Source organism: Drosophila willistoni, unplaced genomic scaffold (assembly GCF_018902025.1).
Source record: "Drosophila willistoni isolate 14030-0811.24 unplaced genomic scaffold, UCI_dwil_1.1 Seg302, whole genome shotgun sequence".
Lineage (NCBI taxonomy): Eukaryota > Metazoa > Arthropoda > Insecta > Diptera > Drosophilidae > Drosophila > Drosophila willistoni.
This window is the reverse complement of record NW_025814256.1, coordinates 50,787-77,894: the sequence shown is the minus strand read 5'-3', so window position 1 is coordinate 77,894 and position 27,108 is coordinate 50,787. Positions and strand designations below refer to the sequence as shown.

The window sequence follows — 27,108 nt, the reverse complement described above, 5'->3', positions numbered from 1 at the left end:
GATGGTACACAATCTAACAAAACAGACTTTATAGAGTTATGTGCTAGGAACGGAGACAAACCAGTTCTGGATAGGTGTTGAAGGGAAGACGTAATAATTTGTCATCAATTAGCCAAGAAATATTAGGCAAGTTTAAATCTTTAAGACGACTAAAAATAGTTCGCAAAGCATCAGCAGGATGGAGGAATATAGATACTAAAGTTGGAACACTAACCATAGAATAAATAGCTGCGTCAAACTCAAGATTTTTTGATTAGAGCGGCCGCAGCGAGAGCGAAAAACGTTCGCTCACAGCAGTGTCGCTACCCATCGAAAAGATTCTGTCTGCCACAGATCGCAGAACGATCTTTTTTAATTATATTTAGGGCCGGGGCTAACTTCGACCGTGTCAAAATTTGTATACCCTTGCAACTTTTTTAATAACTCTTTCCTTACCTATAGCCATCAAAATGGAAAAACGTTTTTTCTAAAAAGGCTAAAGTTTGCGAAAGAACGGCCTACAATCTTAGCATAAGAAATAACGAAGATATTGATCAAAGTCACTGTTTTCCACCGATCGTTCCAATGGGAGCTATATGATATAGCCACCCGATCTTTATCAAATTCGGCACAGTAAAAAATATTTAATTTGAAAGCAATCGCGTTAAAAGTAACGAAGTTATTCACAAAAGTCACTGTTTTCGAAAGATCATTCCTATGGGAGCTATATGATATAGTCACCCGATCTTGATCAAATTTGGCATATTCGTTTATATGTGTAATTAATTCACCAATATTAAATTTCACGACAATAGCTCAGAAAATAAAGAAGTTATTGAGAAAAGTCACTGTTCATGACTTTGCCATTTGTATGGGTGCTATATGATATAGTGATCCGATCCGACTGAATCCGAGATATACAACCCCTGCATATACCCCTGTATATACAAGCCTACATGCAAAATTTCGGCTCTGTAGCTCTTACGGTCTAGGAGGAGTTTGCGTTGATCCAGACGGACGGGCGGCGGACATGGCTATTTGAACTCGTCTCGTCATGCTGATCAAGAATATATATACTTTATATGGTCGGAGATGCTTCCTTCTATGCGTTGCACACTTCTGACCAAAATTAATATACCCTTTTTTTGCAATTATATTTTTAATTATATTTCTTTTATTTGTATACTTAATAATTTATTTTTAATTAAATTTATATTTAATATATATAATTTATTTATTTAATATACTAGAAACAATTTTAATAATAAGAACATGGCAACAGTAAACAAGCAATTGAGGAGTGTTATCTCTTTTGTTTTGGTTTTAGTCGTGCCCCCTCTCCTCATTTTAGTTTTGGCGCGCTTTCTCTATTTGTTTTGATCTACCAGTTTTTCTCCTCCTGCTTGAACGATGACAAACCATCGATATCATTGAGAAAAGAGTTCTATGGCGTCAAGTTGTGCCGACCGGTTGTGTTCCTCGTGGCTGCTCGAATAAAAAGAGTATAGTTATGTAATAATTAAGTGATAAATGTATAAAGAAATAATGTTGAATAAAACTGTACGATTGATTGTGAGTAAAAACGGCCTAGAAATTTGGGAGGAAAAAGTTGGATTGCGCTAACGATCCCACAAATTGGTGTCAGAAGTGGGATTGCACTAACAGTCCCACAAATTGGTGTCAGAAGTGAGATATGTACATTTACATGGTGCACCGAACTTACGTGCAGTTAAAAGATCTTGTTAAATAAAAAACACTAATAATTAAAAAAAAAACGTTCGAAGCGAAAAATTCATTAAAATTGAGTCGCCAAAGACAAAAAAGTTTGTACAAGAGGGAGACATCGGCATTGGCGTCACGAGTGAGACATCGGCATTGGCGTCACGAGCGAGACAGCATTAGTGAGAGCATTCGTGAAAGATCGACATATCAACAGACATATGCACGTAAGGCAACATAGTGGTGAGCCAGATGTTTATGTTAATTAACATTATGTTTACAGAACGAAAGATGTTATAATTTGAATTGAGTTGATGCAATCATTAAATTAAATCAATATAAATTTATGTCAAAATTATAACTAATAATTTAAAGATTGGCTTGAATTAAAGTAAAGTACCTTAATGTTGATTCAAAAGTAAAGTAAATTAATGTTGATTCAAAAGTAAAGTAAATAAATTTGGAAGAAAGAGAAAATTAAATTACTAATAGAGTAAGATTATACTTTTGTAAAATATATTTAAATTTCAGCTGTAACGAGTAAGCAACGACGAATATAAAATGAATAGAGACGAAGTATTAAGTTGAAATGTAAATGAGCTCAAAGCAAAGTTGGCCAGTTTGAATTTGGCAATAACTGGTAGAAAGCAATCGTTGCAAGATCGTCTTCTCGAACATTTCAGTTTGGTGGCTGACGAAGTCGAGGTTGAATCCGAAAGTGATGATGCGGGATCATTTCAGTCTACGGCACCAACTGCAGTTAGAAATAATTTTACTTTGGGTCAGGTTAGACGGTTAGAAAATTGGTTACGGGATTTTGAAGATAATGCAGAAGCAGTTCAATGGAACTCTTTACAGAAATTTATCTATGCGAAGCAATTATTAAAAGGTGCAGCAAAAGTTTTTGTGCGTAGTGAGCGAGGAGTGACTGATTGGATATCATTAAAAACAATTTTGTTAAGCGAGTTCGGCTCAACCGTCAAAGAAGAGTCCAGTCGAAATGAAAATATTATTAAGTGACGAATGCCCAGTATACGAACGGCCGAGGCGTTTATCTTTCGTTGATAAAGGTATTGTGGACTCAACAGTAGAAAAATTATTAACCGGGGTTGAGATGAGGACTAAAAGTTTCCCCGAGTTACAAGAACTTTTGGAAGAGGAAGCCATAGAAGAGCTGTAAGTTGAACGCACTAACGTTCGTCAGGAAGCTCAGCATAATATGGAGAGAATCCAAGAGGAAAATCGTAAAAGTTATAACAAAAAACGCAAAAAGGTAGTTGAGTATAAAATTTATGATTTGATAGCAATTAAGCGAACGCAATATGGTTCAGGATTAAAACTTAAGGCTAAATATTTTGGATCATATGGGTGGTGAAAGTTAAGTCTCATGGACGATATGACGTAGAAAAGGTAGGAGATCACGAAGGTCCTGGGAAAACCTCAACTGTCACAGAGTATATGAAGTCGTGGAATGGTCAAGTGAATTCATCAGACGATTCAACATTCGAGGCGAGGTCGATACCATCGATATCATTGAGAAAAGAGTTCTATGGCGTCAAGTTGGGCCGACCGGTTGTGTTCCTCGTGGCTGCTCGAATAAAAAGAGTATAGTTATGTAATAATTAAGTGATAAATATATAAAGAAACTAGCAAACCCGGCGAACTTCGTAACGCCTAACAGTCAAAGAATTTCGTGTTACCTTTTAGCTTGAAACTTGCCATTTAAAGTGGTGGCCTCAATCACGTTCGTCATTAATTTTTTAATAACCAATCGTGTGCCATTGCACAGCCGTGGTGGGTTCAAGTTACGGAGCAAAATCACCGGAGATCCTACTTTCAATTGTAAGTGGTGCGGTGGCATGCCAGGCAAATCCAAGGAATTAAAAAATTCTACTTGGTAATTTACAGCTTCGATAGTATTGCAAACTATATCAACAGATTTGTATGACACAGAGTCTGTTGGCAACAATTGTTGTATCTTGAAATTTAATCCATGAACGTCCACATTTTTCGCTGCTAAAATGGCTCTTTCTGCCAGCCACTCAAGATTTATATATTGTGTGTGTACATCGGGAAATATACAGTCGATGAGAACATCTTGCGAGTGGACGATTGCGCAAAAACCAGGTGGTAATTTTATTGATCCAGTATTTTCATGTACGGCAACTTTCCCATTGCCAATATCTAATAGCTGTTTCGAAAAAGTTTCGGCGGATGGATCCTGAAGCGTTTGAACGCGCATGTTCACATGCCCTGTCATGACGATGTATTGCACTTTGTCCAGGTAATAATAACGATGTAATTTCCTGCCATTTTGGATTACATGTAAAAGTAATAAAAAAGCACGGTCGTCCATATTCACGTACGAAGGTCATAGCATCCTGTATGTATTCTTGCATGTGACGTGGACTACCTATGTACGATGATGGTAGGATGACAGAGTTACCGATTTCGGCAGTATCAGCGTTGCTGGCAATAGCATCTCGCAAGTATTCTTCCGCATGCAGCTTCTGTTGGTTAAATCGCAGGTATCGTAGTCGTTCACTCTCTATCTTGACTTACATATCGACCATAAATTGTTGGCAAAGCTCACGACATCGTAGAATGATATTATCCTGACCACGTCTAATCATCAACCGAAACGAATAGAAATCCTTTGAGCTAATATTCTTGTTTGTTTCGGTTCCTATAATAGTATATCCATGTATTAATTGAAGAGTTTTCATATTCTTAACGAATGAATTACCTGTTACCGGATCTCGTTGCTTAAGGTTTATGCAATATCCGTCTTGTCCCTTCCAAAAAATGAGTGGATATTGGAGAGCATCATATAAACGATGGGTATCAGGAATGGACTGAAGAGAATTATTTCTTTTTTGAATCACGATTTGTCACGTAGCTGTATGGTCGCCAACCATGATTCCAGCCACGTCGTCAACAACAGGTGCGTTGAATCGACGTATATGCCCTTCAGCTGGTGTTCTATCAGGATTGATGAAAATAGCGTGATTGTCACTTTGTAGCTTATGCATATGTGATTTGAATAATTTCAACAATTCGTTGTGCTCATTTAACAGAGCGTCCAGCTCGCTGACAATGCGCGTTGCAAATGGTGAATTGAGGTGATTATAGTTGCAACGTGTATTCACGCGATTGGCGAGTGCCCGTTCGGAGTCCTCGCCACCCATAAAGTAAATTTGTAAAAATTTATAAGGTTCGTTTGGCATTGGTAGTATTGAGCCGACTTTGTGGTAAATTTGGCCTTTGATTTTGAATGTGGAATTAAATTGTTGACCATTTGCAGCAGTATTTTTAACTATTTCCGTTGCTCCGAACGATGTCATTTGAAAACATGAATTGAATTGCCGAATTGAACGCAAGAACAGCGAAGAATTTGGATCAGTACCAATAAGAAGGCCGTGCAATGGTTCCGGCGGTGTTTCAATTTCTGGAAGTTTCACTTTTCCTGATGAGCAACACATCCCAATTGGCTCATTTTTAAATTTAAGGGCTTGACAGTGCGGGCATTCCTTGTCCAATGTACCAATTACCACTTTGGAATGAGCGTAATATTCAACATCAGGCTCATACTGAAATGCTAGTCGAAGAAATGAATGTGATGTAAATGCTCGAAGTACTTGTTGATGTTGGTCAATCCCTCTACGTCTGTTGGCTACGAATCTGCGCGCTTCTCTTCGTTCCAATTGTCTTTGTTGGTTTCGCTCATCTCGTACCTCTTGTAATTATGATGCACGTAACTGCGCCATTCTTACACGGACATCTGCATTACTTTGTTGCCTTTCTGCATCTGATCTTATTGCTCTTCTATCTTGCATGCCTCTAGATCTGTTTGTTTGACGACTCAAATTAGCCCCCTGCGTGTTCGTGGCATTGTTGTAATAAATCAAGTTGGAAAACTGATTGGTGTATAACGTGTATTATTTTCTTGATCAATAATTAGCGCAGCGAGTTCGGTCGCACTCGAGTTGTAACAACGACTGAACTCGAGACGCACAATTCTTGTGCGCGCCTTCCACCGAACCACACTCGGCGACAGCGACAGAACGCTTGTCCTGAAGTTAAAAGAAAATTTCAACTGTTTGTTCCGAAAAAAAAACTGGAAAATTAAATTTTTGTATACGGAAATCCCCAAGCGAAGCCGTGTGAACTCAACAGTGTACATCACCTTACTGAAATCTAGAAAGTCTCAACGTTGTATATGGTTTTTCACGGCCTGTTTCGATTTGAAGATTTAAATTATTTTTGTTGAATTTCATCTCTTATCAAGTAGGCCGTGTGTCTAATTTCACTCGTATAAAACACAGGGTAGTTCAGATATCCAGCACAGTTAGGCAGTTTTAATCGTGAGCTCGTTATTATTTGGGTATAAAAAATAGATGTTGGCCTATTCTCAGTCCTACACAATCTGCATAAAAATTTCGTGAGAATCGGGTGAGCCGTTTCGGAGTAGTTTTGTAACAAACACAAACACACTCGAGAATTTTATATATATAGATAATGTTGAATAAAACTGTACGATTGATTGTGAGTAAAACGGCCTAGAAATTCGGGAGGAAAAAGTGGGATTGCACTACGAGTCCCACATCTATATTTTAAAAAATTACCCCTGACGGACGGACATTCCCAGAATACCGACTCTGTTGCTTATCGACCTTTTTTTATTTTTAAGACTAAAATTTCTATTTTCCTATTGCTTTTGTGCTTTTCAGAAGCACCGCATAAACTTTCCATCAGCCATTTGCTATTTTTTTTAAATATAGAATAAATTTTCGATGCGATTCACTGTACCAATCTAAGTAATTCGGGTCCTTCTCAATATTCGAAAGGCATTCATTAATAATTTTTTCTTTTATTTTGCGCGCAAATTATGATTGAGTCTGTTCTGGTTGAGTGTTAAATCAAGACTGCTTTATTGAATCAAATCATATTCTGGTTTGGCTTACATCTAAGTGTTTATAATGTTTTCTTCTGGTCACTTTTCTTGTGATTCTCTATGTTTAATGGAATGGTATTGTTTATGTTTACATTAATGTGGAGTGTAGACCTCTTGGGTCGGCTGTTATGGGAAGTGTTACTAATGGCATAACTCGCATGTGGGAAATTTTTAAAGACCTTATAATGCTGCTTCATCAGGTTAAATAAATGATTTTGTGGGGTTTAAGCTTTAGGTTGTTGTTTATAGTTTTAAAATTTTTGTTAATGATAAAAAATTCCGATTCATCATAATTTGCAATCTCTTCTTTTAAAAGTTCTTTGCATGAATCGCAATTAACTTTTGTTGGGCTTTATGCATAACAAATCCTACGAAATATTTCAATGATTCTCAGTGGCTATACTGATTTCAGTTGGCTGTTCTTTATCACCCTCGGATACTTCATCCTTCATATTTTCATCTAAGATTATGTTAAAATCTTCGTAATACACCTGATCTTGGTCATTTACGTTTTCAATTGCCAGTTCATGCTTTGTTTCTTCAATAACATTTATTAGCATATCTTCATCTGGCTCGCAATTACCTGTTGTCGTTTTTGAAGTTATTAATTTCATTGACAACATTTTTGATATTATTGCATTGAATTCGAATAACATAGGATTATTGTTTGTGCCACCCCTACTTCTTATTAGGTAAAATACATGTTTGTGCCACCCCTACTTCTTATTAGGTAAAATACATGTTCTAGCGCATCTTGGTTTAGACGTGACAACATTAAAAAGAATACTCCGTGCCCTTCATTCCAAATATCGCGTGTAAGCATTAGTATTGTGTTTATTGATAGAACTATTCCATCTAAACAATAAACTTTACTGCGATAAAGACACTTCTTAAAATAGTCTCTCATTTCTATTATGTATTGTTCGTTGTCACTGTCTTTCTGGATCGCTGATTTATTCGGATTTCTATCATAAATATTACTGCTATTCAAGCAATCAAACAACCTGTTTACTTTTTCTATAAATTTAGATGTAGCGATTGCCACATCTTCGCAGTCAATAAATTTGTCATGTTGAATCAATGTTTTAATGGCGGATGATACTGTTTAGCTAAATACCTGCGTTGCATATTTAACCTTCATCTTTTCGAAAGAATTTTGAAATATGTGTTTCCTTGTTAATTGTGGGCACATTCTTGTAGAAGTGTTGCTCGTGTCAATTTCAAGCAATCTCACCACTACATGCCAGGAGACTGTACCATCAGAAGTCTCAATAGAATCTCGCACTAGAATGTTTCTAATGGATTTTGTGAGGTGGGGGACATCATATATGCATATATTTTCTGGTCATCCAGAGAAAAACAGGGTGTTTCGTTAACTATTCCAAGTTTATTGAATGCCATTCGATTTTTGGGCCTTGATCGCATACTACTGCTCTTATAAAAAGACATAGGGTTCTTGCGGCTCTTATATTTGAATCTATTAATTGTGTTAACTTATGAGCAGTTGGCATATAGCCCCCTCACCATGAAAATACATATTTGCTTACATAAAGCGTCAGTTTTTTCGTAGCCATCATCCACAAATCCTTCCACTTATCCAATCTCATTCATATAGGCCTTCGAAGAATAAAAATGAAGTAAGTAAGTCGACTCGTCGACTTGGGTATACCATACACCAGGTGAAATAAATATTTAAAATTTCGAAAACAAAATGTATGTCTTTTAAATTGTTTTAACATGCCTCATAACCATATGCCATCTCGCTCACTCTACAAATACACGAGCACTCTAGCGCCGCCACTAGCCAACGGCCAATTCTGCCCTTATGGATCGCGTAGCAAAATACATTCATACGCATATTTTGCATGATTCTAATCCGATTTCAATAAAATTTGGTAATTTGGTAGAAATAGATAAGATTAATTAGTCCGCCAAATTTTATTGTGATGGTCAAAAAATTGCAAGAGGCAATCGGTTTTTTATAAATTATGGAGTAAGTGGGTGTGGCAACATTTTAAAATATATATATTCTGCGTGCATACTAAGCCAGTACACATACTAAATTTGGTGACTTTAACTCTGTTAGTTTTCGAGAAGATCAGTTTTGTTTAATTGGCGGGGGTGGAAATGCCAAAATTTTTATACCCTTGCAGAGGGTATTATAAAATTGGTCAGATGTTTGTAACGCACAGAAGGAGACGTTTCCGACCCCATAAAGTATATATATTCTTGATCAGCATGAGAAGCGAAGTCGATATAGCCATGTCCGTCTGTCCGTCTGACCGTCTGTCCGTCTGTCCGTCGGGGCGTACGCGTTTTACTCAGCCATCTTAAGAGCTATCGGGATGAAATTTTTTTTGGGAGCTTTTTTTTACCCGGGTGAGATAAAGTATGAAAATCTTTGGGATCGGACCACTATATCATATAGCTCTAGAAGAAACATTTTTGCAAAAATTGGAGTATCCCCATGAAATTTACCAATATGATAGTAATAGATATAAAATCTCAGATCCCAAAATTTGAATCTGATCCGATAAATAGAACACAAGTTACAGTCAATATAAATCGGTTCAAACGCTGCCGGCAGCGCTGCTTGCTGCCTACTACTGCCATCATCAAATCAACAGAGCACACGCATACACACACAGACGCAACGCTACATGAACTGTATGTGTATGCGTGCCGTGCTTTGCTTAGAAAATGATGGAAGAAGAAAAACTTGTGGTAAAAAGAGAAATAATATTTTGTTTGTGTATTGATGAATTGAGTTGCAGGGAAAGAAATTTCAAAACGGAAAAATATTATTGCCAAGTATACTGCAAGGGTATATAAACTTCGGCATAGCCGAAGTTAGCTTCTTTGATATTTTTAAATAGTCAAAATCTGCGCGTCTATTAAGGTAGCTTACATACCAAATTTAATGTCGGTAGCTTTGATAGTTTTTAAGAAAATCAGTTTTATGTAAATTTCGGGTGCGGAAGGGGGCGTGGCAAAAAGTTGGAACAATTTTTTTCTGCGCGCTAACTAAACGAGTATACAAACCAAATATGATGTCTCTATCTGTTATACTTTTTCAGAAAAACAGTTTTGTGTAAATTCTGGGGTCGTAAGGGGGCGTGTCCAAAATTCCAATTAACTCTATAACTCTATATATATTGTTTATTCATAAAGCTTTCTGCTCTCTGACGTGACGGTCGTGTTTTTGCATAGCTCCTGAGTTTTTATTAATATTTATTGTTTTTTCTCAATTTTTAATTGTGCTTAATTTGTTTACACTTCCGCTGGTGTTGTTCGCTTGACTCCCTTGTGTTTTATTTCCATAATTCGCCAAATTAATCAGTTTAAACAGTTTTTTCTTTTTCGTGATTAGTGTTTGGTGCAATTACATATTTTTTTTTCTTTTTTTTTTCTCTTTCGTCATTGCTTCTGCAGTTGCTCCCCTCAACGCCTCATCATACCATCAGTGCTAGTGGCTTTGTTGTTCTCTCTGCTTTGTGCTTGTGCTTAGCTTCTCTCCCGCATAATCACTTTTGTAAGGCCGCCTCTCAAAGCTCGGCTTATAACTGTTCTTGCACTCTCTGTTGTGCTGTGCACTCTAGCTGTCTCTTTGTTTTATTTGTAATTATTGATTATTTATCAATAATTATCTTTGTGCTGTGAATTTAATTTTTCTATATATTCTTATATATATATAATTTTTTTGCCTTTCTTTCGGCTTTTCAATGGCTTGTTGTCTACCTAATTGCAAACATTCTGATCGTTTTGATGATCAGTATAGAGCAATATCTTGTTGGCTCTGCGATAATCTTATTCACTTAAAATGTGCTGGCCTCAATGGCCGCGACTACGACAAATTTTCTGGTTGTCTGTGTCTAAGCCTGAGCTTGGCTTAATGCGATGGACTTGCCCATCTTGTGCCAGCCAGCAGCTTGATTTTAGCCGTATGTATAGGGATCTTCGTTTAAGGTTTCTTTCTTTCTTCCTTCTTTACTTCCTCTCCGATTTTACTTTCGCCTACACCATCTTCTTGTCCCTCTTTATGCTCTTCTTTTCAGATCGAAGTACCCATTACAAGCCCTGGTGTACCTCAATCTATCCCTCACGGGAACTCTGATCAATCACAGGATCATGCCGGCTCTCAATCAATAAGTTTTCTAGGCCTCGCGAAATCTCCTCTTTTAAAATTACAGTACCAAATGAGTACTTCTCAGCTATGGTTGACCCTAATTTTTGGCCAGAGGGCCTAGTTGTACACGAGTTTGCGCCCAATAAGCGCTCTCGTCCGTTGCCTGTCCACCTTCCTACTTTATCTTCTGCTTCAAAAAACTAATAACGTCTAGTCTTTGCATTCATTATCAAAATGTAAGAGGACTTCTTACCAAGCTGTCGAACCTTTTCTGTGATAGCCAAACCTTTTCAGCTGACATATTAGCTTTCTCTGAAACTTGGCTTAACTCCTCTGTTCTAGATAATGAAATTCTTTCCAATAATTTTATTTCTTATAGGCTTGATCGTGTTGGTCGTCGTGGCGGTGGAGTACTCATTGCTGTAAAATCGAATCTGTCTTCAAGTGTGGTGCCGATTGATCTCCCCTTAGGTGTTGAGTTTATTTGCGTCGAAGTTACATGTTCTAACTTTAGCCTATATATCTCTTGTTCTTATATTCCTCCAGCTTCTGATATCATGATCTACGTGCACCATGCTGATGCTTTACGAACTATTTTTGGTCGTCTTAAAGATCGTGATGTTCTTATAGTTTTAGGTGATTTTAACTTGCCTAATATTTCTTGGCTTGTTGATGATAATCTATCTTTCTTAATTCCTTCATCTCAACATGTTTTTCTTGATAGCCTACTTGAATGTCCACTATATCAGTTGAATTCTTTCCTTAACTGTTCTAAAAGAATCCTTGATCTTGTTTTTGTCTCTGATCCCACTGTTAGTGCTGTATCGCAAACACAGCCACTAGTGAAACCTGAAGATCCTTATCATCCTACCATTGAAGTTACTATTTCTTACAATTCCGTTACTAATTTATTTAAAAACATCTCAAATTCTCGTCGTAGATGTTTTCGTAAAACAAATTTCAATCTTCTTAACAGCCTTATTTTCTCTTTTGATTGGTCGTTTCTATTTGAGTGCTGCGATATAGATTGTGCAGTGAAGTTTTTCTATTCTGCTCTTAATTCTCTAATTGATAAATGCGTTCCTTATGTGAATGTCTCTACCGTCTCCAGCTCGCCAGTCTGGTTCACACGTAGGCTCTCTAATCTTCGTAACATTAAATCGAGATATTTTAAAAGATTTAAAAAAACTCGTTCGCGACTTGACTATGCAAATTATTGTATAGCCAAATCTCAATTTTGTCTTTTAAATACTCAATGCTACAACAATTATCTCGTTCGCTGTAAGGCTGAATTTTATAATAACCCCAAAAGATTTTACAACTTTGTCAATTCCAAAAGACGCTCTAATGTCCTACCTTCCACCTTCAGACTTAACGACCAGTCTGCTAATAATGATTTAGATATTGCAGATCTGTTTGCTAAATTTTTTCAGTCGACATATTCTACTACTGTTTCGGATCCCACACCCTATCCCTTTTCAATCCCACATTTAAATTGTATGTTTTTTCCCAGTATTACTGAAGACTGTATTCTCTCTAGCTTGTCATCTATGAAGTCTTCCTTCGTTCCCGGGCCTGATGATATACCTAGTTGCATCCTTAAAATGTGTTCTATTTCCCTATCTAAGCCTTTAGCTCGGTTAATCTTTATATCGAGTGAGACTTGTAGATTTCCTGATATTTGGAAGGAGTCATTTATTATTCCGCTTTTTAAAAAGGGTAGCAAATCGGATGTTTCCAACTACCGTGGCATTGCCAAACTTTCGGCAATACCTAAACTGTTTGAGAAAATTATTACGTCTTCTCTTCAACATCTATCCAGATCCACTATTTCTCCTTGTCACCTTGGTTTCATGAAAGGTCGTTCGTCGCTTACCAACCTTTTAGAATTGACTACCCTTGTACACCATGGCTTCCGTAAAAAGTGTCAAACTGATGTTAATTATACGGTTTATCATTCTTTGCTTCTCGCAAAGCTTAACATCATGGGTTTTTCACCAAAATTATTGGGTTGGTTAAAGTCGTATCTTATTGGCAGAACCCAAAAGGTGTCTTTTCGTTCCTCGATATCTAAAACTGTTCGAGTTACGTCAGGTGTACCCCAAGGCAGTCATCTGGGCCCACTATTATTTACATTGTTTATAAATGATTTGCCTTTGGCCTTGGCGCATTCACGCGTGCTCATGTTTGCGGATGACGTCAAGATTTGTTATTCCTATAATGATCCTTCTTTCCAACAGTACTTGCAATCAGATCTCGATGCGTTCTGTGATTGGTGCCACGTTAATAAATTACACCTTAATGCCTCTAAGTGTTCTTTTATGACTTTCAGTCGTTTGTCTCCGCTCCTAGCTCATTACTCTATTAAGTCTGTTCTGTTAGATTGTGTTCCATCATTCAAAGACTTAGGCGTTATGTTTGACCCTAAACTTTCATTTAATGTTCATATTTCTTCAATTGTCAACAGAGCAAGCTGCCTTCTCGGCTTCATTAAACGTTGGGCCAAAGATTTGATGATCCCTATGTAACAAAGGTTTTATACACTTCGTTAGTTCGCCCTACTCTAGAATATTGCTCGCCAGTGTGGAACCCTCAATATGATGTTCACAGCGTAGTATTGAATCGGTACAGAAGCAATTCCTTAAGTTTGCGCTACGCGGTCTAAATTGGGACCCGGGTCTTCGCCTACCTTCTTATTCTGATAGACTTCTTCTTATCAATCTTCCTTCACTTTATAACCGTAGGCTTGTTTTTGGCATTCTCTTTCTCCATAAACTAGTCAACGGCGAAGTCATTTCTACCAATTTACTAGATACGCTGTATTTTTGTGTTCCCTCACGTCGGACCAGAAACTTTTTTCCTATTCACCTTAGTAGATGTCTGACTAACTACTCTCTTCACGAACCTCTTCGTGTTCCCTCACCTTATCTCTCCTCATCTTTCTGTCACTTCTCTTCGCGCTATACTTTTTAATCATCTACAGCGAAACCAATGAAAATATTCTGGACTTGGATTGGCTGCAACTCATCCCTGGCCACATTGGCTGTGAATCGGGGCATAGCTGGCACCTTGTGCAAATAAAACACCTCCACCGGGCCGGGGATGTTTAGTTGTGTATAAAGCTAAGCTACCTTCTTCATTTAATTACTATCTGTCTTTAGCTTAAGCTTTTTCGTCGACTGCTGTGTTAGTTGACGTAAATAAATAAATAAATAAAATAAATAAATAAATATTTACATATCACACGAGTCTACATACCAAATTTGGTGGCTCTAGCTCTTATAGTCTCCGAGATCTGCGTGTTCATACAGACGGACAGACATGGCTAGATCGACTCGGTTGTTGATCCTGATCAAAAATATATATACTTTATGGGGTCGGAGAAGCTTCCTTCTGCCTGTTACATACATTTTGGCGACTTTAATACCTATGGGTGTATAGTATAATTAATGCTTTGAGCAATTATTTTTTCATCTTCTATCCACGATTGCTTGTTTTTCAGTAACATAGTGCAAATCATGTTTGAATTCTTTGATAGGCATTTTTTCTTTATATTTTCAAAAATATTTTTGTTTGCGTTTTTTTCTTTCAGATATTTTATTTTTCGTGCCTTTTCCGATTGCAAAAAAATTCTTAAATGTCGTTTTTTTTTATTGAAAATTTTGACTTTATTTGAATTTTGACATAATTATTATCTTTTTCCGAGATATTCAACTTTATGTCGGTTTCTTCAAATAAGCGAAGAGTCGGTATAGCACCTGCTTTCAGATATTTTACGCGGACAAATTTTTTTTCAAAATGTAAGTTGCAAATCAACGCCTTGTCAACATTGACGTCAGATTGCAAATTACATTTTGAAACCCACTGGCGACGGACAGCCTCTTTTTAGGAAACTTAAAAAGCCGTTCGGGAAAGTGCTCTGAGCCATCTCAGTGGCTTCTCAGGCACGACTTAATAACACACTTAAGCCCACTTTTCCTACCATGAGTCACTTCTCCAGCAAAACTCTTTGACCTACAATGTTTGGCCATAAAAAGAAACTGATACAACTCAGAAATGCATTTCAAAAACCAAGCAAAAGTCAAATCTTGTTCGTGGGCCACATGTCGACAGAATTTCGCTGCTTGTACAAACGTACACATTTTGTTTTTTTTTTTTTTACTAATTGAAAATTGAAATATCATATAGCCGCAATATTTCAAACGAAATTGCAGCACCCGCAGCCCATTAAAAATTTATCAGGCAAAATTTATGCAAGAGCCTAAAGCCTCAAATGGAATGAAGTGAAGTGAAGTAAAGTAAACTGAAGTGCAATGGGTTAACACGCCCACCATATGTAAGCCTTACTTTGAATTTCACACATTATTTTTTTCGGTTTGTTTTTTGTTTAAGCACTTGGTAATATACAAATAATTGCCGTTTATTGCATGCAAGAACACGACGAGGCGTTGCTGCATGCCCCTCACACATTTCGAGTTGGAGAGTTTGATTAATTATCTGAAATGTGAAGAAGGCAAATCTTAAAAAAAGGGACAAGGCAGAACTGAAACTGTTTAAACAATTAACACCGGAAACCAACTTCTAAGCTTCGATCTTCGCACTTCGCAGTTTAAAAATTTTATTGGCAAGGATATAGTTAAAAATAAATCACAAAATTTTATGTCTTGACAAACATTTAATTATTTTCTGCCTATTGATTTAAAAATTGTTACGAATTCATGTTATTTACTATTTTTTTACTCCCATGTTTGTGAGTTTGACCTAAACACCTGAAATACTGTTCAATCTATAATTGCAGGTTATAAATTAGTAACTAAATCACAAATTAAAGAAAACTTTAATAAATTATTTCGGTGCTTAACGGAAATAGTTGTATCTAATGTTAAGTTAACAGCATCATTTGCGAGCCATTTCAGATTCAAAGAAAGCTGTTAATTTAGAACTGTTGCCGACTGAGCAACAAGTTGTTTTCATACGATGGTCGAGCGCGTTGAGCTGCTTACTCCGCTATATATATTCGATGATAACGAGTTCGAATTCCCTTGCCGCTGCCACGGAAAAATTCGAAATTTTACTACTTTGTTTGTACCTTCAGCTTATGCACTGGCAAGAGTTTTTGGTAATTTTAATAATCATTAACTCTAATCCGCTGAAGGTAGATTAAATCGTTCATTCTTACATTCCGTTGACATTGCATTATTAGCTTCTATATGTGAGCCTTGCAGCTAAGCTGATTGGAGTGAACACAATTTTTTTTACGATTGAAAATTTATTCCATCCTTTAAAACAAAAAACCGAGATCGACTTCTTTAACTTTTTATGCTTCTCTATCTATTACCGAATTGTAAAAACTGAAATTTATTAAAATTTCTACTCACATATCTGACCTACAATTGAAAAACCATTAAACTAATTCTTATATTCCAAAATGGTGATACATTTGCCTACATTCTATAGAGAGAATTTGACAGAGGCATAATAAAAGTTTACCTATGATGACTTTGGAATTTATTGTAATGGACAATGTTCAGTGTGGCGATTTAGACAAGCGAAAACAAACAATTTGGTGGAAACAGCCAATGCACTGCTTTAGAGACTGCAAGTTTCCATTGTATGCAGTCAGTATTTGTTCACACGGAAAAGGGCTTCTTAAATATATGACGCTGGACTAATTCCACAAATATATTCATAGAAATGATATGCCTATATTCTTAAATACCTCAATGAGTAATCGGTTCAATAAAATTGCAAAATCCTCCAAATCGACATAAAATCAAAGCCGTCGTAATTCAAAACTGCTGCTGCACGTTTTTGACATTTGATTGTGAACCTAAGAGAACAAGACGAATTTGGCGAATTTCGTACACCTAAAAGTAAATATCTGCGAAAAATTTAATGTGGTCATAAAATTTTAATTTGTGACTTGTTTTCGAAACGATGTTTGAATGTTGTATGAATGTCGTAGACGCGGTTTCGAAGTTTGAATTTAGTTCGCGATTTTAGGAAACACTAATATAAACGGGATATAAAGATACTTTTAAAACAAAACAACCACGAAACACCATAAACTTAAATTTTTAAATTCTGAAATTTTAACGAACACTAAGTTTAATTTTTAATTAAAAAATTACTTCCCGATTTTTGTGCTTTTGTGTAATTTTGATGAAGAATCGTTTGTTTTTCACTTAATTTTGATGTAAAGAAGTTATTACTTTGCAATTGTTAAATATAACGGTTAGATTTTCTAGATATAGGTTAGGTTAGTTTAAGCAGGCCATCTACTAGGAATACCACAGACAGATTTTCGTCCGTGGGGTGCGGGAGTGGGGGCTTATGTCTGACAGGACATCAAGAGTTGATAAATTGTTCCCTTGGCTGCATCCTGAAGCTATTTCTTAGATGGCCTCGTTACCAAGGCTGCACAGGATGTGTCTAAGCGTTTCTTGAACATCCGGAACATCCCACATAGACCGACTACAGGATATAGGTGTCAGACGAATGTCAAGAGTTGGTATATTGTTCGCTTGGCTGCATCCTGAAGCGTTTTCAGCAGATGGACTCCTAGGTACCTAAGCGTTTTCGGAACATCCGCAACCTTTCATTTTCTGCAGTCCTTCACATGAGCTGTGTGTTCGATGAGCATGCCTGTGAGCATCCTGCAATCCTAGAATCTTCGCTGACGGTCTGTCGCCTTGCGTGCTGCACATAATCTTGGATACGACTGGTACGCTTACAGGATACAGGTTACAGGATCTTTTAAAATTTAGCCAAATTTTCCAAATAAAAGGATTTATTTTTACAACTTCGCCTAACTTCCAAATAAAAGAATTTATTTTTGTGGGACTTAATTTTGATGTAGAGGTTTATATGTACTTATCGGCGAAGAGAGGAATTCAGGGTTTCCGGAATCGTTGATTCCGTTGTTGGATTCCATTTTTCCACTAATTTTGTGCAGCGAGTCTCGACGTGCTTTACGGTTGACTTCCAGAAGGAAAAGAGACTGAATTCTCTCTCACATATCTAGTGTTAAACAGTTCTATATCAGTCATGATATTCATTACTTAACACTGATCAATTCGCCTTAACAGTAGGCACACAATTCAAATTATTAGAAATACCTAATTCAATCTCCGACACGGTCATCCAGACAAATTACACGTCCTCGTGTAGCAGGAGTATAAACCACCTTTACAATCTCCGACACGGTCATCCTGACAAATTACACGTCCTGTAACAGGAATATAAACCACTTTTACAAGCATCAATTTCACATCTTTGTTTTAACTAACTGAACCAAAAACATTCTGTTTTATGCAGTTTGACAAATCCATTTTAATGTTAATTCAAAATCTCTTTTTTGCTATAACATATATCGTAACTAAAAATTCTTATTTCATATTTTTCTACTTGCCAATTTCAACATTTGTTTGTTCATATTTCTTTTACAATTCATAAAACATTACAATGTTTTCAATATTTTCTTATTTTATAACCTCCACATTTTCATTCTTATCAAACAACATTTTCGCTTTTAGTTTTACAAACATTGTCTTTTCTTTATGTTCTCATTTACGTTTCAAGAATCCACGGCAAGGTACCACCACGTAGCATCGACAACAACACTCTTTCTAAAAACATCCCTACATTCCATCCCATTTCCCCTAGTGCCTCATTCACTAGTCCATACGGTCTGTTTCAACCGTCTCTTTATCGCAGTCTTTTCCAACTGTTTCCATACGGTCTGTTTCACCCGTCTCTTTATCACAGTCCTTTCCAACTGTTTCCATACGGTCTGTTTCACCCGTTTCACCACAATCTCTTCCAACTGTGCCATTAAGATCTGTTTCACCCGTTTCACCACAGTCTCTTCCAACTGTGCCATTACGGTCTGTTTCACCCGTTTCACCAGATGAATCATACTCATCTCCGTCGATATCCAGCTCGCTTGGTACCTGCACCTCTGGCATTCTCCGTAAACTATCATGTGGGTACTTATACTGTCTTCTACTTGACATGGACTTCAACGTATATCTATCGCCTTCTAATACTTCTATGACCATAAAAAAAAAACTTTCACTCGTTGCGAAGGACGGACGTGTTTTTTTTGAGCTTATCAACTTTTATTTTTTCTCGCGATTAAATACTTTTACATAACTCTTAAATTATCGGTTTAATTAATAATAATTACAACATCCGAATTTTATTTTCATTTCGCGAGTTCTTGCTGTCGTTTTTGTTTAAATTTCAATAAAATCAAAACTTACAACAATACTTGCATTAGCGGTGTTGTTGTTTTGTTTATCTCTTTTGCTTTTGTGTCGTTACCGTTTTAACTAACTCTCGCGCTCTTGCGTACAAATTGTTGTTGCATGTGTTCAATTTGACGCGCTCTCCCGCTCTTTCCTATTCTTGATTGATTTGCGCTCTCGTCTTTTGCCTACCGCGTCTCTGTGATACGTGTTTTTGTTTTTGTGTTTTCATTTCTTTGTATTCTTTAGTTGTGAAGGCTTACTCTGCACATTAACCCTTGTGTCAGAACTGGTCAGTATATTCTTATACACAGATTTTTTACCTTTAGAATTTTTATTTTTTATTTTTTTGTATTTCCTTTTGTAATTAAATTAAACTTTTGATAAAATGGTTGTCTGCTCAAAAAATAATTGCATAGTTGCCACTAATGCGGTTGACTCCCATGATTATATTCTTTGTTGGTTGTGTGACAATGCGGTTCACGTCAAGTGTGCAGGTTACAAAGGCAGAATCAAGGAGTCTATTGCTAAAGGTGGTGGCTTAAAATATGGATGTGATGCTTGCCGGGAGGTCGAGAATGAGATGCGCTCTTTCATGAGGCGGACTAGAGATAGTTTTGACACTTTAAGGGCAGGTTTTAATAAACTCCAAGCGGAGTTTACTGCGCTGGATACTCAGTTCAGAAGTTTATCGCTTATGAATGAGTCTCCGAAACGTAAAAGGACCAGTCCTTGGGGTGTTTCTGTATCTGTAGATCCGCCAGCGTCTCTTATCGTCCCCGACCGGTCTCATGCACCGTCCACTCCTAATGTACAGCAATTGATATCGTTTAAGAGCCCGGTTGTGAATGCTATTAGTAATGAATTACCGGTATCACCTGGGAATGATCTCTTAAAAACGATGCCTATTGTAGTGTCCGATGTGTCTGGGCAATTACCCATTCCAATGGAAATTGCCGATAGTTCTAAAAGTATCGAGGGCCCCGTGAACAAGTTGACTTCTGCAGTGGGTGACTTGTCTAACGTTACTGCTGCGGCTGACGCTTCGGGACCGCGGCCTCTCGTTGGCATACCACCAAAGAAACATATATTTGTTTCTAGGCTAGACCCTGTTGTCACATCTGATGATGTAATAACCTATATTCGGAAGAAAGTTAACGTTTCGAATATTGCGGTGGAGAAGTTTAAATTTTCTTATTCTCTGGACATTTCGTCATTTAAAATTAGTGTTTCTGCCAATATCTTCGACACTATATGTCGAGAAGTTTTTTGGCCTAAACATATAATAGTTAAGAATACACTGTAAAAAAGAAAAATCGGCAACCGATTCGCTTGCCTACAACAACAACTAATACTATTCCTGCCACATCAGCATCTGCTGGTGTGTCAAAAAACTATCTTCGTGCTTAACCTGGGTTACCAGAACGTTAGAGGACTAAAATCTAAACTTCCTAATCTCTATGTAGATAGTCTTTCTTTCTAGCTTTCACAGAGACGTGGCTAAAACCTGATATTGCTGATGCATCGGTTTTTTCTACAAACTTTTTATTTTCAGACGTGACCGGATTTCTCGCATAGTAGGTGGTGGCGTTCTGATAGCTGTGATGCTGCTTTATCATCTGAAATGATTCAATTTTCTAGTACCCAGGAGATTGAGTTTGTCGGTGTTAAAGTAAATTTTAAATCTTTTAATGCTTTCATTACTTGTTCCTATATTCCACCATTGTCAGACATGGTGGTATATTTAAATCATTTAGAGGCAATTCAGTTTGTCTCCTCTTTAGTTTCGAGTCAAGACATGCTCATAGTTGTAGGTGATTTTAATTTACCCGCTTTAGCATGGTCACTAACAGATGAATCTACCACGTTGCTGCCCTCTTTGTCACATGACTTTATTGATGGCCTTCTAGGCTTATCTTTATCCCAAGTCAATCCTGTCTTAAATTCTAATGGAAAATCGTTAGATCTTATTTTTGTATTGGATTCTTCTTATTGTGAGGTTTCTAGGATCGAACCATTTGTTCTTCCAGAAGACAAATTTCATCGTACATTAAATTTAAAATTGATTTGCCCTTGCTTTCACCATTACTTGGTTCAAATGAGTTACCACTAACTAGGTGCTTTCGTAAGACTGACTTTGCCAGCCTTAATGAAAACATTGCTACTACCGATTGGTCTTATCTGTACAATTGTAGTGATATGAACTCGGCTGTTCGTTTTTTCTATGATACTCTGATATTTGTGTGCCTCTTGGTAGGCTGGAGCGGCTTAACAAACCTCCCTGGTTCTCTCGCGAGCTATCCAATTTGAAAAATGTGAAGACACGATATTATAAGAAGTTCCAAAAAACACGTCGTTCATCAGATTATGCTCTGTATACAGTCGCTCGTTCAAAATTCATGATGCTTAATACACAATGCTATAAGAATTATCTTCAGCGGTGTAAGCTTCAGTTTTCTTCTGACCCTAAACAATTTTATAATTTTGTTAATTCTAAACGTAAGACCTCTGTGCACCCATCTTTTTTGTCTTTTCAAAATAAAAAAGCGAGCACTGATCAGGCAATTGCCGATATGTTTGCGAGTTTTTTCAAAACAACTTATTCCTCAACGGAATATCGAGCAAGTCCGTATCCTTATCATTTAAAAAAGGCTAATTGCATTTTCAATCCAGTGATTGATGAAAGTTCTATTCTTACCGAACTTAAATTAGTTAAACCTGTTTATTCTCCGGGGCCAGACGGTATTGCTGTATGTATACTCAGGTTCTGTGCAAACGCATTATGTAAACCCATTTTAAAATTGTTTCTATTGTCTGTAGAATCTTCCTCTTTTCCATCTATTTGGAAGGAGTCGTATATTATTCCTCTGCATAAAAATGGCAAAAAGTCCGAAGCCTCTAACTATAGGGGTATCTCAAAATTGTCCGCTATTCCGAAAGCTTTTGAGAAAATTATAACTTCTCAATTGCAACATTTTTGCAGCTCTATTATTTCGCCATCCCAACATGGGTTTGTGAAACGTAGATCTACAACCACTAACCTTTTAGAATTTACATCAATAATTATCAAGGGGTTCAAAAATGGTAAACAAACTGATGTCATATACACTGACTTCAGCAAAGCTTTTGATTCCGTTAATCATACCCTATTACTTTCTAAACTGAGCGACATTGGGTTTCCACCCCTTTTCCTTTCTTGGGTTCGAGAATATTTAACAAATAGAAAAGAGAAGGTACTTTTTAAGTCTTCTTTTTCCGTTTCCATTTCTGTGACTTCTGGTGTACCTCAAGGTAGTCATCTTGGCCCTCTGCTCTTCACACTATTTATTAACGATCTTCCATCAGTCATTGTTCATTCGCGTGTGCTTATGTATGCTGACGATGTCAAGCTTTGTCTTACTTATAAAGATACAGATTCATTTAGTTGGCTACAAGCTGATCTTAAAAACTTTCAATCCTGGTGCCAGTTTAATCTACTAAATCTTAACACTACCAAATGTAAGGTAATGACTTTTTTTCGTAACTCTCCTCAACTGGTCACTTATATTCTAAACAACAGCCCTTTAGAACGTCTAAATAATATGAATGATTTGGGCGTACTTATGGACCATAAGTTAAATTTTAACACCCATATTTCCACCACGGTCGCAAAGGCATGAGTGTCCTGGGTTTCATTAAAAGATGGTCAAAAGAATTTGATGACCCCTATACAACTTCTTATACAAGTTCTTTTTACTTCGCTTGTCCGTCCTATTGTAGAGTATGGATCTTGCATTTGGTCACCTCAATATGAGTCGCACCAGATTAGACTAGAATCCGTTCAAAAGCAGTTCTTGCTATTTGCTCTTCGTGGCTTAAGCTGGGATCGCAATGTCAATTTGCCTTCGTATTCTAGTAGACTTCTCTTGATTAACCTTCCGTCCCTAACTAACCGTAGAATTATGCTTGGTGTCATTTTTATGCACAAGCTCCTAATTGGTGATATCGACTCGCCTGAGTTATTAGCTCAGGTGAATCTGTCGGTACCATGTAGACGGAGTAGACATCCTTTAATACCTTTATCCCTTAGTCGTTGTTCTTCTAACTATGCTATGCATGAACCTTTTAGGGTCCTCTGCTCTGATTACAATCTTCTATCCCCTGTAATCGGCTCAGAGTTTTCTATTAATATGCTTAAAACATCTATCCTATCCCATTTTGTTAATAGATAGCTATAGTATTATGTGTTTGTTTGTCTTTTTATTGTGAATTTTTTCCACGCGATTCGTGCCGTGCGTTATACGTCTGCACCCCTCGGTCGGTCGGGTGGGAGGTGGGTTATCTGCTTGGGCTCGCGCGTAACAGGCTTTGTCCTGGTGTCGTAGGGGCCACTTGAACGTACTGCGCATAGTCTCGTCAACGTCCGCTATAATAAAAAGGTCCACGAAACTTAGTGTCCAACTTAGTCTGTTGTCTCTCACTATTTTTGATCAGAACATAATTCCCCTTACTGAATCTGACTACTTTTGCCTTGTCTTTGTCAAATCTAAGTTTGTCATAGCTTGCTGCATTTTCCATATTTCTTGTAGCCTGAGATCTTTGGTCATTTAAATCTATCGCTGTCTCATTATCATCAATGGGAACTAATCCTAATGGTCGAGCACTCTTACCGATTAATTATTCTAACGGACTCGATTTTGTAACTCGATTAACTGTACAGTTTAATGCTAATTGAACGTTCCCTATAGCATCTTGCCTTGAACGCTCACTGGATTCAACGATAGTTAATGGATTTTGTAAAGTTTCTCATCACTCTTTCGACCTGTCCATTTGCCCGGCTAGCACCTGTAGCTATCAGGTGAAGCTGAATTTTCTGAGAATCACAGAATTCGAAAAATTTCGATCCCGTAAAACTTCTGCCTTGATCAGCCACTAATTGAGCAGGTCCAAATAGCGCAATCGATGACTTTAATGCGTCAATACAACTAACTGCGTCAAGCTTATAAGTGTGGTACAAATAAACATATTTTGTAAAACCATCGATTTGAACAATGACACACTTTTTACAATCGTTCTTCCCACTTAGTTTTCCAGTGATATCTATAAGCAACGTATGACAAGGAATGCTAATCTTCGGAATCGAATGCAAATCCACTTGGACTTTTCAGGACGCTGATTTTGTCACCCTACAAGTGATAGAATTCTCTACAAACTTTCGAACGTACTTCGCAATTCCCGTAAACCAGTAATGTTCGTACACTTTATCTAGGGTCTTTTCCCAACCTAAGTGTAATATCGATTCATGTACTTGGTTTATTACAGACCATCTAAAGGTTCTAGGAATGACTGGCAAACAACGAGTCCTACAATTTCTTTGAATTTTTCTGTAAAGCACATTAGCTCTCATTTCATAAGTTGCAGCTAAATCTTTAGAAAGCTCACCCTCACTCAACTTGTTAATTGTTTGAAAAATATCCTGATCACGTTGTTTTTCGGCTTGAATCCAATTTTCTGAAATTTCCATTAACTGTACATGTTTTTCTACAACTTTATTTTGATTCTCTTTATCTTATCAAGCAAAGGATTCCTCGACAGTAAATCTACATGGGCCATACGTTTGCCTTCGCGATATTGAATATCAAAATCGAATGCTTGAAGGGATGCCCACCAGCGATACACTCTAGGTGATAGCTCAATTTTTGTTCTAGAAGCCTTTAACGAATGACAGACCTATTACCATGTAGATAATGTCTAAAGGGGTTTACTGCATTAACTACCGCGAGTGTTTCTAAATCATAAGACGTGTATTTCGATTCACACACACTAGTAGTTTTACTGAAATATTCAACCACATACGGTTTATTTTCAATTCGAAGCAAAAGTATGGCTCCATAGCCAATGGCACTTGCATCTGTATGCAGTTCTATGGGGTATTTAGGATCGAATATTACCAAGACTGGTTTGCTTGTAAGGATATCAATAATTTTTTTGCGAACCTTCTCATGTTCATTCGTCCAATCAAAATTAATTTTAATAGATGTAAGAGAGTAAAGATATATATAAATTGCCTCAATGTTGTAATTGACCTGGGTGGTGGCAATGCGCTTAATGCTTATCCTTCGTATCCTAGATACTGAACAGAACCCCTCAAAAATGAGCATTTTTCTACATTAAACGAAAAGCCTGCCTTAGTAAAAATCTAATCTTTCAATAGCTTCTTCCTTAGTTGACGCCACGATCATTATATCATCCATATAGACAATAACGTACGAAAATGCCAAATCGCCCACTGCTTTCATCACTGCTCTTTGAAAAACCGACGGGGCGTTCTTTAGACCAAACGGCATCGCCAAAAACTCAAATTGTCCGTCGGGAGTGACGAATGCAGTGTACTCAATGGAATTCTCGTGTAATGGGACCTGAAATACCCAGCCATGTCCAAGCAAGTAAAGTATCTTGCTCCACGCAATCTAGCTATCTGATCTGAAATTAATGGTAGAGGAAACTTATCTGCAATGGTATTTCTATTAAATTCCCTATAATCGACACAGAGTCTTACAGATCCGTTTTTCTTTTTTAATAAAAGTGCTGGACTAGCATAAGGTGAACTGCTCGGCCTTATTACATTATAATCTATTAGCTCTTGAACTTTTGACCGGAGTAATTCTCTTTCACTGGGACTGAATCTGTAAGGGCGTCTTTGCACAGTCTTGGTGGGTTCTACTAATCGAATTGACATTACACCAGTAGTTACGCGAGTTAAAGGAGTTCCGCGAATTAATGATTTTGAATGCTTTCTTAACAATCTTAACAATTGATTTTTATCTTCTCCCTGTGCTTCAGTTGCTAAATTATTAAAATCATTTTCGTAACTTTTTACAGAACATTCGTAAACTGTATTGTCTTTAATTATTCCACACCTTCTGTTGATACTATAGCAGAGTATCCTTGTGCTAAAATTTCGCGGCCAATTACAATATTATTTTTCTTATTATTATGTTGGACTACATGAAATACTACTTCGATACAATTTCCATTTATCATTACATTACTTGTGATTTGAATTGACGAAACTACACTAACATTACCAATTCCACTTAATGATTACGTTATTTGTTCTTTTCCCAGACAGTTTGTGTGCTATGCTCTCTTTGACTAACGATCTAATCGGAAAATTCTCACCTGGGCGCAACACAATTGCTTTTGGTTCATCAACGACACATAGGTTAACCCTCTTATGCACACGTGATCCTGCGTCACCATCCGAACTCTTGGAGCATTGAGTAGAGATGTGTCCCGGCTCGTGACATCGATAGCATGTCACGACTTTAGCACGCACTGAGGAAGCTCGCTGATCTTCTCCAGATGTAGAAGGTTTCTGCCCTCTGCATTCCGACTTCCTGTGTCCAAGCTTCCCACATGAGTAACATTTGATTGGCAACGTTGAATAATCGTCTGAAGAGCTGGACCGCTTATTGTCAAACGAAAAGACTTGTAACTCGGACTGTAAGTCTCGTCTGCTGCGAATAGTCAGTGTGTACGCAATCCGTTGTAGTCTGCTGTCATAGTTTGCCAAATGACCAAGAACAACCGATGCAGCAATTTGCTCATGATCCATGCCACGCCATTTTGTTAAAAGTGACGTCATTAGCCGACTCCCACACACGGCAAGACACTCGCCAGAACCAATCCACCGTAGCACACCATTGCGTGGAGTTGGCTCCAGCAGCGTCGAAGTTAAATTTCGGTAGAACAATTTCACCATCTTGTCGAGATTCACTAGGCGATGCACGAAAAGTTTTTGCTATCTCCCAAAAGTTTCGATTTTGTGGTTCTAATAAAATGCGAAACTGCTCCTCATTTATTGTTGGTCTTGAGTTAGACTCCACTTCTGATATCGGCGAAGAGAGGAATTCAGGGTTTCCTGAATCGTTGATTCCATTTTTCCACTAATTTTTTAATGGTTGACTTCCAGAAGAAAAAGAGACTGAATTCTCTCTCACATATCTAGTGTTAAACCGTTCTACATCAGTCATTATATTCATTACTTAACACTGATCAATTCGCCTTAACAGTAGGCACACAATTCAAATTATTAGAAA

At 37.3% G+C, this 27,108-nt stretch overlaps 2 protein-coding genes across 2 annotated transcripts; both read right to left on the bottom strand.

The window, feature by feature from the left end:
• Window positions 1–1,243: 1,243 nt before the first annotated feature.
• LOC124461285 lies at window positions 1,244–27,108 on the bottom strand. The gene is made up of 2 exons (XM_047012825.1): window positions 26,189–27,108; window positions 1,244–1,464 (listed from the first exon to the last, which is right to left on the bottom strand). Exons 1-2 carry the CDS (start codon window positions 26,769–26,771, stop codon window positions 1,424–1,426), a joined length of 624 nt encoding a protein of 207 aa, XP_046868781.1. The 5' UTR covers window positions 26,772–27,108; the 3' UTR covers window positions 1,244–1,423.
• LOC124461284 lies at window positions 3,072–4,085 on the bottom strand. The gene is made up of 2 exons (XM_047012824.1): window positions 3,399–4,085; window positions 3,072–3,286 (listed from the first exon to the last, which is right to left on the bottom strand). Exons 1-2 carry the CDS (start codon window positions 4,052–4,054, stop codon window positions 3,229–3,231), a joined length of 714 nt encoding a protein of 237 aa, XP_046868780.1. The 5' UTR covers window positions 4,055–4,085; the 3' UTR covers window positions 3,072–3,228.